Source organism: Myotis lucifugus, unplaced genomic scaffold, assembly GCF_000147115.1.
Source record: "Myotis lucifugus unplaced genomic scaffold, Myoluc2.0 scaffold_85, whole genome shotgun sequence".
NCBI classification, from domain to species: domain Eukaryota; kingdom Metazoa; phylum Chordata; class Mammalia; order Chiroptera; family Vespertilionidae; genus Myotis; species Myotis lucifugus.
In genome coordinates, this window is record NW_005871133.1 from 1690493 (window position 1) to 1709370 (window position 18878).

General features: G+C 34.0%; 1 protein-coding gene across 3 annotated transcripts in view; it reads left to right on the top strand.

The window, feature by feature from the left end:
* The window catches only part of GPHN (gephyrin), a 414574-nt gene that overhangs the window by 356125 nt on the left and 39571 nt on the right, over nt 1-18878 (top strand). For all 3 annotated transcript variants that reach the window (XM_006090985.3, XM_006090983.3, XM_023755821.1), the window contains 5 exons: nt 2064-2156; nt 12115-12170; nt 14790-14909; nt 16819-16877; nt 17726-17879. In XM_006090985.3, coding sequence (XP_006091047.1) covers nt 2064-2156; nt 12115-12170; nt 14790-14909; nt 16819-16877; nt 17726-17879 — 482 coding nt within the window. The remainder of the gene's footprint in view (nt 1-2063; nt 2157-12114; nt 12171-14789; nt 14910-16818; nt 16878-17725; nt 17880-18878) is intronic.

An 18878-nucleotide genomic window follows, 5' to 3' on the forward strand; every position in this document is an offset into this window, starting at 1 on the left:
CCTATATGTATGCAAGAGAGACTGTCCCATGTGATGAAGTAATTTTCAGCACTACTACATATTCTTTAAGTTCCCAAACAGATCATCTGGTCAGACATTGACCAGACAATTCTAATATTGACTTCTTGGAAGAGCTACCCATTGTTTAGTCCTGAACCCTACTGGGAGATACGGATATACAGTAGGTCCTTGTCTATCTGACATTTATTCCTTCAAAACTCTTGCATCTGCTGCAACTGGGAGTTTTTACCATTTTCCAATCAATTACATAGTTCTCTATAAATCCTGTCCCTTGCCTTAGGCTTTTAGACCAAAACTTTTTGTTTTTCTCTTTGAAGAGATTAAAACTCTGCTGATAGGTTAACGTAATACCAACTCTAAAAGCAGAATTAACCCAGTAGGTATCTAATTTACCTTAAAGACAGCAACCCTATATTTAGTATAAGTCCAAAATAAAAATCGTGCCAATTATATGATATATTAATAAATTTTAATAGCCTAAGTATGAAGCAGTTCTTTTTTTTTCAAAATGAGGTGTTTTATTTTTTTTCCCATGATATTTCAAGAAGGTCTGTAAAGACCAGATGGTATATCTGTGCTACAAATGTAATTTTTCTTGACTTGCCTAAATATAGTTATTTGTTGAAATGAGAGGAATATTCTTTTTTTAAAATCTCTTATCCTTGCCCTTTAAAAAAATAACAGTTTATGAAGATACAATTCATATACCACAATTCACCCACTTAAAGTATACAATACAATGTTTTAGTATATGCACAGGTATGTACAATAATCACCATAATCAACTTTGGAACATTTTCATCACCTTACAAACAATCCCTCTCCCCTTTATCTGTCTTCCTCCTCCTAACCCCTCATACCCCCACTTAGCCTTAAGTAACCAATTGTCTACTTTCAATCTCTATAGATTAACTGATTCTGGACATTTTATATAAAGGTATCATGTGTGATCTTTTGTGACTGGCTTTTTCTACTTAGCCCTTTTCTTATAGTCACTACTTTTTTTAGGTTAATAAAGGCAAAATCAAGGCTAAAATTCAAATGGAATGGTAAGGAAGCTCTTGTCTTTACTTTTCTCTTCATAAGGAAAAAAACGTTATAAAAATTTCGTGTTTATTGTAGAAAACTTGGTCACTTTCAGAAAAGTATATAGCAAAAGGAATAAAAATCATATATAATTCTAACACACTGAAATAACAGATGCTTTATTTTTCATGTATGCCTTTCCTATCTTTTTCTATTGATACTTATGCATATATCTACATGTGCAATTCTGCATGTTTTTGACTATATGAGTTTTCCTGTGTCAGTGAATCTTCTTCATAAATATTAGTTTAGCCTACATAATGTTTTATCATAAGGCTACATCTTTGTATATTTAAATTTCTGTTATTGGTCTTTTGATTTCTTCCCATTTCTCACTAATGTAAGCAACTCTGAAATAACATGTGCATAGAGATTTGTGAAATAAGCCAGTCAGAGAACAACAAGTACCATATGGTTTTACTCATATATGGAATTTAATAAACAAAATGAACTAACTAGCAAAATAGAGACAGACCAGCAGGCTGACAGCCTATTATAGGAGGGGGGCTGGAAGAAGGTGGAGGGATTGAGCAAAAAAGAGGAAAAAGTCTTGGACATAGAAAAAATATTTATTCATTTTCTTAACATAAATTTCTAGAGGTAAAATTACTGGGTCAATGGATATGAAAATGTTTAATAATTGGCTTTTTAAAGTCATTTTTGGGTTGTCAAAGGATTAATGACATATCAAATTAAACACATCTTTGATGATTTTGTATAGCTACTCATATTCAAATAATCTCTGCAAGCATTATTAATGGACTGAATCTAATCTTTCATTTCAGATGCTAGGATTCATCTCTTCCTTCTGTCTCCTATTCTGTGGGTTAGAAATCAGGTCTGACTGAGCCCATATACAAGCCTTGTCAGACAAGCACATATGCTCATCTTGTCTATGACTGCCTGTTTAAAATTAATCTCCACAACCATATTTTGCTTCTTTTCTCTTCTTTCAGATGGAATGGGTCGAGTCCTTGCTCAAGATGTATATGCAAAAGATAACCTACCCCCCTTCCCAGCATCAGTAAAAGATGGCTATGCTGTTCGAGGTAAATATTTTGGCTTTCTTGAGTATCATCATAACTCACACTGTGTGTTTTTTCAGATTTTTGGCTCAGCCTGGGCACCCAACAACTGTTAAATCTGTTTCCCCCGTGGTTGTCAAAATAATTTTATTCACAGATAACAAAAGTAATCTACATCTATTTTCTGACACAATCTTGTTTAAAGCTTTTTAGTGAAATTACTATAGTTACTTGAAAATTATTATTTACAATTATATGTAGAGATTGATATAAAAAAACACTATACTATAGTTTATTCTTTTAGCCTTACACATACCAGATAGCAGACAGTCTTACTTTGTCTGGACGTTTTTTGCATGTTTTCTAGTTGAAAACATCTATATGGTACAAGAAAGAAGAGCAGATTCCCAACATAGGGTTAAAGTGGGGTGATCTTTCCTCTTGCTTTAAACTCAAACATTAATAAAGGCTTCATAAAAAGCAAGCATGAGGGAAAACTCTAATTCCCAGGAAGATGCCATATTTCAAATATCTAAAGCTCCAGATGGTACCAGCAGCTCACACCTTTGGAGTTACCTGAGATTACATAAAACTTAAAAGCAAATATGAAATAGTATTTACCTGTCTAAAGTCCAATCTAAGAACATTAAATGAAAATGCAACTGAATTGCTTAGAAACTATTATTGGTTATTAACTCAAGGCTTATGTCATTGAAGAAATGTCTAAAAACATTTCCCAACTTATCAAAACTGTTAAGAAGGCCAATTCCTTTTTTAATGATCATTTATGGAGTTTCTTACTGATTTTTGTCATTATTTTCTTTTTACTCTATCTAACTACTAAAATAATTTTCTATTTTTTGTAAAGAAATATATTAGTTAATCTCCATGTTCTATCACCATCTCTTAGAAGTATCTTTTTATGTTGGAGGCAGTATAATAAGTGGTTAAGGATATGGGCTTTGAGCAAAGAGTGATCTGGGTTCTAGTACCAGTGCCATTGATATAATTTTTATTTTTATTTATTTTTTTTAAATATATTTTATTGAGTTTTTACAGAGAGGAAGGGAGAGAGATAGAGAGTTAGAAACATCAATGAGAGAGAAACATCGATCAGCTGCCTCCTGCACATCTCCACTGGGGATGTGCCCACAACCAAGGCACATGCCCTTGACCGGAATCGAACCTGGGACCTTTCAGCCTGCAGGCCGACGCTCTATTCACTGAGCCAAACCGGTTTCGGCTATTGATATAATTTTTAGCAAATTACCTAAACTTTTTGAGCCTCAGTTTCTCATCTGTAAAATGGTGATAATTATAACAGTTCTTACCCCAACAGGTTGTTGTAAGGATTAAATGAAACTATAAAAATCCTTAGTAAAGTTCCTGGCACCAAAAAGAGCATTCAATAATTGTTTTTAATAATAGTACCTATTATTATCACTACTGTTATTATGATAAACACATTTACTTATACAATATCTGAAAAAAGTATAACATTTACCTAAATTGTTAATCTCATATTCTGTGTACATAAAATGGTGAGGGGATTAATTCCTACTAGTTAATACTTTCTCAGTAATACTATCTTGGATGCACCTCATTCTGCTTGATCTCACTAAATTAGAGTATTTCTGAAAACATAAATAATAAATCCCTACCAAATTTTTCCCAATTAATTCCTTCTACAGAGTTTATTATATAATGCATATTGTCCAGAAATAAAATTGTTTTAATCTTCTGATAGCCTCATTGGCTCTTTTTGTTTCTTATTCCCAATCTAAGATATAAATTTTTTTTTGAACTTATAATTAATAGCCATACAGTATTACTATAAAATCACAAATAATTCTTTATTTCCAGAATAGAACAAACAGCTACAACAAATGAAATACCAAAGGGACAAGAAAGTCTATTTTTTACATGCTTTGTAATATAAAGTAGGAGAAAGTGAGAAAATAAATTATTTGAGGCAGAATTATTCTCAAACAGAATGTTGTTCTATGATTTTTGCATGAGATTTAGCAGCTTAATAAAAAGAAGCTATTGCTCTTAGCTTTTCTAGTTGCCAGAAAGAGCAGTTAGCCCACATGAGCCATAAAAAGAGCCTTTCTGCTGTAGAATCTGTCAAAGAAATTTTTATGTAAAGTTACCATTCAGTATCTTATTTTTCTTTGTGTTTTGAAGTGATGGTATTTTTGTTATTTTACACAGAGAAAAAACATCTAAAATGACATCTCACAGTATAAAAGTTTTAACAGATTATATATCATGCAACTTATTCATATTATTTCTTTCCTGTGAAGTATTGAGAGTTCTCTAACATATAGACCATTTAACAGAGACTTAAAACATAACATAACATTGTGGATATAGTTAAATCTCAAATTGGGAATGGTTGGTGAATCTATGTATATATATCAATATCATACTTAAAGTAGCAAAAGTCATCAGTAAACAAAAAGACATGGTCTTAGGCTTTTCTGTGTTATAATGCCACCTCCCAGTCATTGTCTTGGTAAAGAATTTCCTTGAAGCTATTGTTGTGGTTCTTTACCACTCTACTTCGTGTCCCCTCTTCTCTCCACCCTGTCTTCCTTTACTGCCATTCTTTCCTCCCCACTCCCGTTATTCTCCCTTTTTTCTTCTCCTCTGCCTTTGCCTTAGGCCTTCCAGTAATAACCAGTGGCACCTGTGAGCATTGCTAACCCTCTAGGTGTAAAGAGGTTGCTAACTTGCTCTGGATCACTAAGCATTAGCCAGTATCCTTCAGAAGCATGTGGCATAAAACTCCAAACCAGTTGGAGGATCACTTGCTTTAAGGTATGTGGGTTGAAAGAATCAAGACAGTAAAAAATGACTAAGGAAATAAGAAATAGGAACAACTTTTTAAAAATAAGATAGATTAGAATGTAAAGAAGGCAAGAGTCAGTAATGATGATTTAAATAATAGGAAGAGCTGTGACCTTATAAACCTAAAACTGCATTCAGGAGAGAGTAAATTTGAAATGTAAAAGAAAATGAAACCTTTTTTATTTATGATTTATCAGTATAAGTTAGATATCATATTCTTCATATTTTTGAAGAGTTATTTCTCCCTTCATACTGATTAAGTCAATCGTTTTGATGCATTCACACCCTCCTGGAGAGATGTGGGTAGGTGCTCATTGTCTCACAATTTTTTTTTAATTACAGTTTACTTCAATATTATTTTGTATTGATTTCAGGTTTACAGCTTAGTGGTTAGACAATCATATTCTTTACATAGTGTTTCCCTCGATATTTTCAGTACCAAACTGGCACCATACATAGTTATCACAATGTTATTGACTATATTCCTTATGCTTTACTTTACATCCCTGTGACTGTTTTGTAACTACCAATTTATACTTCTTAATCTACCTTTACCTCTTTCTCCCAGTCTCCCAACACTCTTCCCCTCTGGCAACCAACAGCCTACTCTCTGCATCAAATTTTGTTTGTTCATTTATTTTGTTCTTTAGATTTCACATATATGTGAAATCATATGGTATTTGTCTTTCTCTAACTGACTTATTTCACTAAGCTTAATACCCTTCAGGTCCATCCATTCTGTCTTGAAAAAAACAAATGTATATGGAACCACAAAAATCCCAAATAGCCTCAGCTATATTGAGAAAGAACAAAGTTGGAAGTATCACACTACCTGGTAATCAAACTATACTATAAGGCCATAGTAATCGAAACAGCATGGTACTGGTATAAAAACAGACATATAGATCAGTGGAACAGAATAGAGAGTCCAGAAATAGACCCATGCCTATATAGTCAATTAATATTTGACAAAGAAGACAAGAACATACAATGGGGTAAAGATAGTCTATTCAATAAATGGTGTTGGGAAAATAGGACAAGCAAAAAAAAAAATACTAGACCATCTTCTTACACAGTTTCTTCTTAGATGTTAATAAAGGAAAAAATGTCTCAGAATTCCAGGTTCAGCTTTCTTGAAAATGTTCAATATGAAAGGCTTATCCCTTCAGAACTTGTTTTGGGATTATTTAGAAAAAGGAAAAATTATGAACAAGCCAGTAATTATTTTGAGAACCACATGTTGCAATCAATTCTGGAAGGATATATTGAAAGAAATCTTTGCCATTTGGGTAAAGTAAATTTTAAAAGATTTTTTTCTGTTTTAATTTCTGATTGAAATATTTGCTTTTGAAAACTATAAAAAATAAAAAAGAACATCTAAAAATTGCCCATTTTCTCAATGCCCAGACACTATTATTATTTTGTTGTACTTCCTGGCAGTAGATTAAACTGTACACTAAAATTCAGTATAACCTTTTTTTTATTTATGATTTATCAGTATAATTTTTTTGTTAGAGCTAATTCTTAGTCTTTCATGAAAGCCATGTTCCAGGGTTTTTATTTTTGCCCATTCAAAACCTTTTTGGCCACAGCTGGTTCTCCAACTCATTTGACAGCCTATTGCCTCCACTATAGGACTCTTCAGATGAAGAAGAGTATTGCTCTTCTTACTATGATATGGGAGTATTACTCATGTGAGCAGAGAGATAATTTGGAATAATTAATTTTAGTTAAAACTGTATTTAAGGAATATCTCTTTTCTCAATACTAAAAATAAATGGGCATTTTTGTAAATTATATAAAATGCCTTCTCACTCATCTGTTCTACTCCCTAGCTCCCTGCTCTCCATAAGAAAAGGCAACAGACTTAAAATTCCAAACTCACCTGATTTAATCCCTCAATATAATTGCAGCAAGTATTAATCCTGTTGTGTTAGTCTTGTCACCTTCTCTTTCTCCCACCCCAACTCTTTCTATAATCTTAATTTTACTATATACATAAATACTATTGCCCTATTGTCTATCATCCTGGTCTTAGTGTGGTTCTGTTATCAGAGTAAATAAATCCCTCTGCCTTGTTCCTCTGTTGAAGATACTTCCTAGGATCTCTGAAAGGTATGTGATCTCTGCAGTCTTTTTTATTCAGTCCTAACATGGAAATGATGAGACTCTTTATTATTGGAAATAAATGAATAAAGTGTTTCAGGAGGCTTAAAGAAAATTCACATATGGCTGGAAAATGAAAATAAGTAATAATTCTATAGTAAATGACTTGGGGAACACTATTTTCTATACATTGCCACAATGAATAGTTATCTAATGGTATCAATTTTATATGAAATGATATCAGAAATCTTTACATAAACAGGTAAACAAGACTAAAAAAAATCTGGACATTAAAAGCTTCAGAATCTAGCATTAAGTGTAATGAATTACTTATGTAATGCATTTGCTATTAGGATTGGGTTTATATTGCTTTTATCACTTCCTTCTAATTAAATTCAACAATTAAAAAACAAAAGAAAGTTTATTAACTGAAATGTCAGAATTGGCAGGGGGCAGAGATCCTAAGCCTTTACAGAAATCCTGGGGCTCCATCTTTTCTAATGGCATACTGTAGCTTAATTTTTTTTCAAACTTTAGGTTCATATACCACCATTCCTCCACTTCAGCCCCCTCACACCTAAGCTTGTAGAATTCATCTTGAAAATGGCAACTTTTCTTTTACTTATCTCTTTAATAGATATTTTTTCAATAAATATCAGCAATTAGATAGATTGGTTATTATTCTTCTATCTTTACAAGAAATAGTGAGCCTTGGCATTAATGTAAAATCAGAACTTCCGTTGTTGTTCACTGATTTTTTTATTCCTTAAGTTTTCTCTTAGTCTGAATGTGTCTATATTCAGTTCAATCTTTTCCGCTCCTCAACAAGAATAGTCCATGAACCAGCAGCAGCAACATCAGCTTTCTCAGCAGTGTAGAACCTCAGGTCCTATCCCGGACCCACTGAATCAGAATCTGTATTTTAACAAGATCGCCAGGTGATTTATATGCTCATTAAGGACTGAGAAGCACTATTATAAGGGAAATATAATTTTTAAAAAGACTCCTCTTCATTCAAAGAGCCTTCTATTATGTTGGTTAACCGAGCCTTCCTTAGCCAGCAGTATAGAGGCCTGTTTCCCAGGGCAAGGTGGAGAACACAGTTTAAGTGACCACGTATTCTCTCCCCAATTAACTCACAGTCCCTAATCACAAGGGATCTTGCTGCTTAGAATCACTTGAGGGCTCTTTCAGATGTTGGCCTCCCTGGCAGTCTATACCAGACTCGCCCCAGATGATCTCCAGTCACTCATTATTCAGTAACATTTATTTAGAGCATTTGTGTAAAACATTGATGTAAGCATTTTAAGTGTATGTGCATTTCCATGTGTAGGGGAACAGGAGACAGGAGGAAGATTGAAGAACAGAGGGTTTCAAAAAAGAAATGAAGGAAGTGATCCCTGTTTCTACAGAGCTCATTTTAAAGTATTTTAAAAGATTTACAAAACACAATAGTAACCCATACAAGTCAGTTTACAAACTTTCCACCTATTATGGAAATGCCAAATTCATTTCTTTATTCTTTTAACAAGTATTTATTGAGCATCGTGTTGAGGTAGTCATAACCTTGACTGAATAACAACATAACCTAAGTTATATAGAATTAATCAGAGCAGTCTTTCTAAATATCGAAAGATGGTGAATGTTGACACACATTTTAAAGACAGTATGCCTAGCAGAAAATGAAAGACATTCAAAATACAGCATTTTGTGTTGAAAAAATATTATTCATTCATTCACTCATGCATCTTTCTAAAAAGATTATTAATTCTTATTTATTGGACACTGAATACTTCACATATTGAACATTTATAGAATACTTATTATGCAGCAAGTTCTAGGGATTCCCCCTGAGGCAAATAAGCAAATAATTACGAAGCCATATTAGAGTTAGTTCAAGAATACTCTGTAGAAACAAAAGAGAAAGTAGGTGACTCTTGAGGATTCGGAGTCAGATATGACTTCATAAAGAAAATGACATTTAAACTGAGTCTTGAAAGCTAAGAAATCTTTCATCAAAGGCGGGAATAAAGAAAGGACATTCCAAGCAATGGAAGTAGCATATGCTGTGGAGCTGAAATATGAGTCATCCTTAGGAGTGACAGTACCAGAACTTGAGAATGGCTAAAGGGTTAAGATATAAGGAAGACACATACTGCTCTCTAGGTGAGGAACTTTATATGGAGCATTTCCACCTCTCTCTCTCTCTCTCTCTCTCTCTCTCTCTCACCTCCCCCCCCACACACACACACTCCTACCTTTTGCCTACTTAGCTTTATTCATCCTTCATATTCAAATAAAAAATCCTCATATTAGGGTAACTTTCCTTGACCCCCCAGTGTAGTTCCATTACTTTTGTTGTGTACTATCATAAAACCATGTTCCTTTAGAGTGGTTTTCTTAATTTGTGCTTATATGTTCATTAATATGATTGGTTGGTTAATATCTATTACATCAGTAGCTTGAAGAGTTTTATTTTAACCACACTTATAGGAAGACACACATTAATTCTCTATGATAGTGTAATGGTGGATACAAGACACTATGCATTTGTCAAAACTCACAGAACTGTATAACACAGAGTGAAACTTAATGTAAACTTCAGACTTAAATTAGTAATAATGTATTAATATTAATTCATCCATTGTAACAGATATACCTCACTAATACAAGATATTGATGATAGGAGAAACTATGGACAGGAGCAGGGGAGATATGGGAACTTTGAACTCTTCTGTGCAATTTTGCTACAAACCTAAAACTGCTCATAAAAATAAAGTCTGTTTTTAAAAAGTAAAAAAAAAAAAGACACATTAAATACAGTATACATTACAAGCCAATGATATACACACATATATGACATATACAATATCTATAAATATATATATGCACACATATAAAAATAAGTTTCCTGAAATAGTATTTATCCTTACCATGTGTGATGGAATATATTTTCTATTCTTTTTAATTTAAAAAAAAAAACATTGTTTATGGGTTGATTTTAGAGCCCACCTCCATTTGTGATCCAGAGTTTAAAAAACATTACAACAGACTGGCACCACACTAGAATTGAAACAATGTCTGGTTTTACTCTTTACTCTACCTCAGCACTTCGATGACACTTAGAAATTTAGTGAATGAGTGAAAGGAATGAAAAGCTTTAAAAAGAATTAGTATTTTTAAATGATTATCCCCATTTTTATCAACAAGAAAACTATGAAGGCTAGAAAAAAGTTTAGTAATTTGCTGGAAGTCCTGAGGCTAGTAATAGGCAGAAGCAGGATTCAGCTTTGTTTTACTCTAAAGCCTTGCTAATTTTCCCTTGCCCAAAGAAGTAAAAAGAGAAAATGCCTAGGTTGCTACTGGGAGATGGCAGGCTGGTAATATCTTTACTAGAAAAAAATAATTAAAAACAATTTATTCACATTTGAGATGCATTTAGTGCAGAATTCTGAAAGCTAATTGACTTTTTAATTTTCAACAGTAAGAAAATAATGATTTGCTTTAAAATTCTGCCAAAATAAGTGAGGGAATAGATGAAACAAGATTGGTAAAATGTTGATAATTGTTGAAGCAAGGACTTCTATGTTTGTTTAGATTTTTCACTTCAAAAAAAGTTTTTTTAAAAAGAGAAGAGCCCATGAAAATAGCATAGTAAGAATAGCATTACAGGAAAACTGTTCTCTTTTTTACAAGTGAATGCTGAAAATACTATAAGATTAAAAGCAAACAAAAGAAAGTCAAGAGTTTATTAATAAGATAATGTTATGAAGCATGAGATACAATATCTTTTACGTAGAAGATACCCAGTGTTAATTCTTATCTCCCTCCACAATAGGTCAACCAAAGCCTGTGCCAAAAGAGTGACTCATTTAAACATTATTGTTTACAAGCCTTTAGTAAAAAAAACAATGTTGTAGTCACATAGAGAAATAATGAATTTCACATGTCCTTTTTAAAATAAGGAAAATACTTTTATTATTTATCAGCATGATTGCAAATGTAATTAAAATAGTATTATAGAAAGTGTTATCTTTTCTGTGTATGTGTCCTAAGCCCTTGCTGTATACAGATAACAAGAACTAATGGTCCTGATCTTAAAACTTATTAGGTAGATATTGCCTTACCAGTCATATTGGTCTGAAATCCACATCATATGTGAAGAAAACCCTTTTGAATATATTTATTTCTAGGAATATTTTTATCCAGTCATTACTATACTGTATTCAGAAAAAAAATGGGTAAGAAGGTTTTTTCAATCTCAATAGTGAAAGGGTTTCTTCCAATTTAAAAATAATTAATGGAAAAAATGTGATGCAGCACTGCCTATACATTCTGATTCAGAATAATATACATTGACCCATTATAAAATACACACACACACACACACACACACACACACACACACACTGTACTGGAAATTAAGAGACTGGATTTTAGTCCTAGCTCTACCACAAGCCAGAACTTGTTCAATGTACTTAACCTTTTCTACCTGAATTCCTTTATTCTGTAACTCATTTCCTTCAAATGCCAAAAGGAGAAAAGAATGTTATGTTCTTTCTACTTCACTGGGTTATTATAAAGATCAAACTGAGTGATAACTTTTTTTTAAATAGTATGAAATAGTTAAAAATTTTATAGAAAATGGAGAAATGTATAGTAATATCCATGAGTGGCACACACACATCACAAATACATACCCATGAATAAGGTGGTATTCATTAGGAAGATAGGCAAAAAGAACTTCCTATTTTAAAAGTACATGTTTGGAAATTATCAAGCAAGAGGAAGACCATCTCAAGTGACACCAAGAAAGAGCATGAATTAGGACACTTCTATTGGTACTTGTGAGTTTGGGATACCAAACCAGGAGTACTAGTAAAGCCATTGTCTCATCTAGGAGATTCCACTTTCCTGAAGCCTATCTGACCATTTGAGTCAAATTTTAGAACTCCAGCAGTAGGTTGTCATCCTTGCTCTAGGTCCATTCTGATGTTTGTTCTTGGTTCTGTTCATCTCACAGCTGCTGATGGCCCAGGAGATCGTTTCATCATTGGGGAATCCCAAGCCGGTGAACAGGTAGATTCATGGGCCTGACAGGCCCTAAAGAGTTCAGTTTCATGCACTTCCAGGTTCTGAGTTTAAACCATCACTGTAAGGGAAATCTTAGAGAGGGATTAGATACATTAGAGATTAAAGGAGAGTTCCCATGAGAAGAACCAATTCTTTCTTGCTGTAAGAATCTGCATCTATTAATATAGGGCATGGTGTTGTTGGCATATCTCATAGACATGCCCACAAACATTTTCCAGCCCTTGATTGGATGATTCTTTCTTCCTGTATAAATGTCAATGTTCTGAATAGAACTACCATCGGAAGTGTTTTAAAAATTACCTGGAAAAAAAGGAGACATATGTAATACTCTTTGTAATACTTTAAGCAATAAAAAAATAATAATAAAAATAAATTTTAAAAAATTACATGGAATGCTCAGGGAACTGCAAATTGTTTGTAGTAGTCAGAGCCAAGTATTACCTTGGCAGAAGATTACATTAAAATATAACAATTCTGAATGAGCCTGGAATGTATTTTCAAATAGCAGAATAAGGGGATACATAGTACAATCCCAAGAATCACTTTCTCCAATAACTGTGAGAAAAGCAGGGAGAACACTGGAGTTGTAAGTCACAAAGGATTGTATACTTCATGTAGTTGTTGTGATAATGAGATTATTCATGTTCATTTATCCATTCTGGAAATATTTATTGACTACCAACTTTGTGCCAGACACTTTTTAGGCTTTGGAATGGTAGAGCAATAAATATGTCTGGAAAGGGGTGATTAAGAAGAGTAATGTGGGGACTATCCAAGATATAGATGGGTTAAGAGAAACTAACGAAGAAATGTGAAGTACCCAGGGGATAACAGTGAAATTCCATTACGATCTCTATGTCTGAAGGAGTGGACCTGTGGAGATTCATAGCTATGGCTCAGGGTCACCTGTCAGTGATAGTGATGACCTGGCCTTCACCAAAGTGCAGCCCAGCAGGGAAAGAGCAAAGGGAATATAAACCTGCTTTTCTCTTCTGCCCTCTATCTCTTGTTGACCCCTCCCATTGGCTTTACCTAACCAGAATCCAGTGATGGAAACCTGGTTGAAATAGTCCATTAGAGGTCAGCCTTCTGGGCCACAGCACAGGATGGTATGATGATGTGATCTGGAGAGGCAAACAGAAAAATAAAACAAATTCCTATCTTTTTTGAGCTTAGATTATTATATAAATTGAATGTAATAATGCACTTAACACTGTACCAAACATAGATTGAGGGTTCAATAATATTATCTATTAGTGGGATTGTTTGTAGTGATAATATTGAAAGAAGCTTTTTAAAGCTGTTCTAATAAATAAATTTCCAGTTTTACTCCATATGTATATCCAGTGGAGAGGTATATATCCTTAGCTATTCCCTAAAACGTTTTTAATCTGTTAAAAAAATACATAACTTAAAATGTACCATCTTAATCATTTTTAAGTATACAGTATAGTAGTGTTAAATATATTCACGTTGTGACCTAAAATTTTAGTATATGTACTGCCGAAGCAAGCACATAACCTAAGATTTTAAATAAATAATTATGATGCAGATATCTTTGGAAAGATACTTATTTTAAAATGTTTTTATTGATTTCAGAGAGAGGAGGGGAGAGGGAGATCAATGATGAGAGAGAATCATCGATTGGCTGCCTGATGCACGCCCCCACTACTGGGGATTGAGCCCACAACCCAGGCATGTGCCCTGACTGGGAATCAAACCATGACCTCCTGGTTCATAGGTAGACACACAACCACTGAGTGACACTGGCCAGGCTGGAAATATTTTTATTAGGGAATTAATATTATCTCAGAATTTTATCTTCGAGGAAGTTTGAAGCATTTTTCCTCCCAATTTTGACCTAAATCATGGCCAATGACAAGTTATTCATCTGAGGCCAGATCAAACCTATCAGATGGATCTTATAAAAATATGCTTTTTCCTATGCTAGGAGAAGTTTACCAGGCAGGTCCTATAATCAGTCTCCTACCATTCCTATGAGAGTTCAGACAGTGAAAATCTCAGTTATAATGTTTCATCCAAATTATTACAGGCACTACAATCATTTTAAAATTATCTAATTACATTTGGTAGAAAGATTTTCAAGAGCAATAATTTAAATAATTTTTCTGACTTGCCTATATTTAACCAAAAAGTTTAGTTTTAAGTTATGACATTTCTCAAATATCAGAACTTCAGTAAATGTCTAATGTGCTGGTTTTTCATAATTGTCATGCATAAAATCATTTTGCATGGCATTTTTTTCTTAAAGACTCTGAAATCACTTTATATATATTAAGAAAATTCACATTATTTGAGTGAGAGACAATAATGGCACGTGTAAGTGGCAGTTCTTCAAAAGGAAAACAGGGTACCACAAAAGGCATCTAATGGTCATTACCATAAATCAAGTGAAAGCCTCTGAGAGTGTACCTGTACCTGTTTGTGAATAGCTTTCATTACATTGGCCCAAAATGAACAAGACTGTATGATTTTCCTTTTATGGTTTGTTTCTAAAAATGTTACATCTCCTACAGGAAAATGTTAGTTTTACTTAACAGCAGTAAAGTAAATCAGCTCTTTCTTACATGTTTGTGTTTCCAGCCAACTCAGACAGTAATGCCTGGACAAGTCATGCGGGTTACAACAGGTGCTCCAATCCCCTGCGGTGCTGATGCTGTAGTACAAGTAGAAGATACCGAACTTATCAGGGAGTCTGATGATGTACGTTATCACCAGGTCTTATCATTACATTCCTGTGGCAGTATATTAAGTTATATCTATTTTCTGGAATGTTTATGAGAATAACCCACTGTCTTTTGGTTATGTTAGGATCTTACAATGTAGTGTATGAGTCTACACTAAATAATGAATTGCCTTAGGCTTGAAAATCTCTTGTTATAGGAGACATTTTTATGATCACAGACAGTCCTCGGGTTACGTCGGACTCAACGTACGTAGTTTCGTGGTTACGTCACCATCTCCCATTTATTTTATTTTTTTAAGTTGTGTCATTCGACGTATGTACATATGTGCTTTATGTTTTTTATTATTTATTTACCACAAGAAAAGGTCAGATTTTTTTTACTGTTTCACTTCATTACTGCTGTGTATGTGCTCCATGTGAGTGATGTAGGTGCTTATGTAGGTGGGTTCCGACTTACGGTGAAAATCGCGTTACGTCACGCCGTAGGAATGGATCTCCGACATAATCCAAGGACTCACTGTATTACTGTGATTATAGCAGAATTTGAACCACACTGATTCAAGAAATATCACATGAAAACAAGGAAAGAAACTACCTCAAGATAAAAGAGCAGAGGTATTAATTGTTAACATATCTTCTAGCTAAGGAGTTTAACAGACACTAGCTTCTGATAAAATTTAAAGGGAGACTTAATAGAGAAAAATTTAACAAAGAACACTTGGGCAGGTTCTTAAGTATTACACTAAGCCAAACAATTGAACAAAATAACATTCAGCTCTAGTATCTATATTTCAGAAAAATCTGTGCCACCTATTGACAGCCTGGAAATATTAAATTGATACCAGTTTCCCCCTCTATTGCCTGAAATAAAGGACCATGGGATCTTTTTGGTCTAAACAGGCCTTCATGTCACTGAAACTAGTGGCAATTATTACAGCCAGAGGATCAGCCACCAATAAAAGAATGGTTTCAACTGAAGTCTTAATGACTGGCTATCTTACTTGTTTTGTGAAGAAGTTTAAGGTAGCATATATTTTAAAAGCTGAAGTTAAAAATAACAATATTCTCCTGGTCTGGCATATAGTAAAATTTGGCTATGCTGAGAGACCGCCACTTTTCTTGATCTGGGAATTTTTTAAATCATCTTATCACATGTAATGCTTATAAAGTTCAACTCTTGGCATACAGATCACATTGCTTGCTGTTAAAACTGTCCAGCAGATTTATTGGCATCAGGGAAGCCAACAGAACATTGAAATGCAGAACACATGCCTCCACAGACTCTGCCAGATGACAAAACACAGTTCCAGTCTCACAATATTATTCACAGCCCATAAATGTAAAATTGATGATCACTATTCATTTATAGAAATTTACTACCAGGCAAACTGTAAGTCCTTCACTGAAATTTCTGCAGATATTTGGGAACCTTGGTATAGTATTAAACCCATGATTCATGGGAACAGAAGAGATAGGTTATCTCCTTACACATTCATTGGGTCTACTAGGGTAGCCAAATACATATACAAGGTGGGGCAAAGGTAGGTTTAGAGTTATGAGTATGCAAAACAGTTTATTCTTATATTATTATTTATTAATTCTATTATTTTTCCATACAAACATTACATATAAATAATATATATAAAATTATTTTTCCTTGAGAATGCTACTTACGAAGTAAGATTCAGTATTTTAATTGGTATATTTTTTTAAAGTGTAAAAATATTTTATTTAGTCCTTGGCATCAAACCTAATTTTGCAGGAACCCTATGGTAGAAATTTATCATGTCAAAGTGTTTAGCAAATGTTTTTTTGTTTCTCTTTATTTGTATATATTCTGGGCCTATCTGATGTAGCTAAATTCCATTGATCAGAAATTCTGTTAGATTGTTCTGTTTGAAATTGCACGACTTCCTCTTATTATAGGGCACCGAAGAACTTGAAGTACGAATTCTGGTGCAAGCTCGGCCAGGCCAAGATATCAGGTAAGTTCATAACATATAAAATGTATAGCCAACTTTTGTTTCTGCATGTTCATGAACTCAGGAAAGAATGGCTATCATAAATCCACAGTTCAGTCAACCATTATCTTTCAGGTTTTTTAACAAGTAGGAAATGAATTTTCTGAACTCTACAGTCCATGTCTCCTCTGCCTACATTTTCATGACGATGGTAGAGGCAAATGAAATAATCAAAAGCAAAGATGAGACCACTGTCCTACCATAAGAAGGGCACATATTTTAAATGATCTTTGTTACAATGGACTATATTTACCCTGATTTCATTAATACTAATTTGTCAAATCTCCTTGTGGCAAAGCTGTGCTTCTCCCATCCTTATGTCAGGAGGCCAAGGTGAATGGACTTATGCAGACACATAACTGGACCAACCTAAGTGACCCAAATAGAAATTATCTCTTTGACTCTAATCTTATTAGCATTTTTCTCCTTACCATAAAACTAACAAGCTGTAGACTTTTTACCATTAACTCCATATAATTTCTTGCCTTATATCAAAGAAAGTTTGCAATTGGCGTTTTTGACAGAAATGTGGTACAAAGCAATTTATAAAGTAATTTTCAAATGTGAAATAACATATTCCTGTTTAGCAGTAATAGATATAAATTCTATTTCTGTCTTCTGTTGTATGATTTAATATTTTTAATTTAAGAAGCATGCAGGTTTTAGAATCTCTTCATTTCATTACTCTGCTCCTGCCCCATCTGTTAATATTTTTCTCCCTAGAGTGTCCTCCTTCTCTGACACTAAAGTTTCCCTCTGAGTGAAAATATTATTCTTACTCATCGTGCTTATGGTTCTGCTTTGACTTTCAGACCCATCGGCCATGACATTAAAAGAGGGGAATGCGTGTTGGCCAAAGGAACGCACATGGGCCCCTCAGAGATTGGTCTTCTGGCAACTGTAGGTGTCACGGAGGTTGAAGTTAATAAGTTTCCAGTGGTTGCAGTCATGTCAACAGGGAATGAGGTAAAAAAGGAGGTCAGGTGAAGGGGACTTTCAGATAAAACTGTTTCTGACATCTATGTTACAAATAGAAGATTGTGGATTATAACTATTACCACATTCCTATAACTAAGAAATAAAAATTGGCCTTAGGATAGTTCAAGAACAGAAGATGAGAAGGAAGAAGTAGAAATTACATATAAATAATCCCTTCCATTTATTAGACTGAAACAATGGCCTTTCCACACATGCAAAGAATGTTGACTGATAGCTATAGATATTCAGCTGTACAAATTCAGTACTTAGTCTATTACAGTGGTTCTTAACCTTCCTAATGCCGCGACCCTTTAATACAGTTCCTCATGTTGTGGTGACCCCCAACCATAAAATTATTTTCATTGCTATTTCATAACTGTAATTTTGCTACTGTTATGAATCGTAATGTAAATATTTGATAAGCAGGATGTATTTTTATTGTTACAAATTGAACATAATTAAAGCATAGTGATTAATCACAAAAACAATATGTAATTATATGTGTTTTCCAATGGTCTTAGGCGACCCCTGTGAAAGGGTCGTTCGACCCCCCAAAGAGGTCGTGACCCAAATGTTGGCGACCCACAGGTTGAGAACCGCTGGTCTATTAGGACAATGAATTGTGCCCTCTCTGCTGCTGTGATGTAAGCCACCTCTGTATGAGAAAGAATTCAATGAATTGGGATACCATGGCTAGCCTGTTCCTGCTAAAATTCCATGTGATCTTTATGGTAGGGTTTGCTAATCGGGTTTTTGTTTTTTTCTCTACACAATACCAGTGATAAAATGCTCCTCTCCACTGGGGCAGACCACTCCCACCACCCTTTACCCCTTAGTATGGTCCATACTGATGCCAGGCATGGTTCTGACCACTGGGAATATAGCAGAAAGCAAGTCGGTTAGGAGAGGGGTATTCAATAAACAAACAGTGATAAATTATATGAAGAAAAAGAAAGGGTCAGATGATAAAGAGTGGTGGTAGAAGAG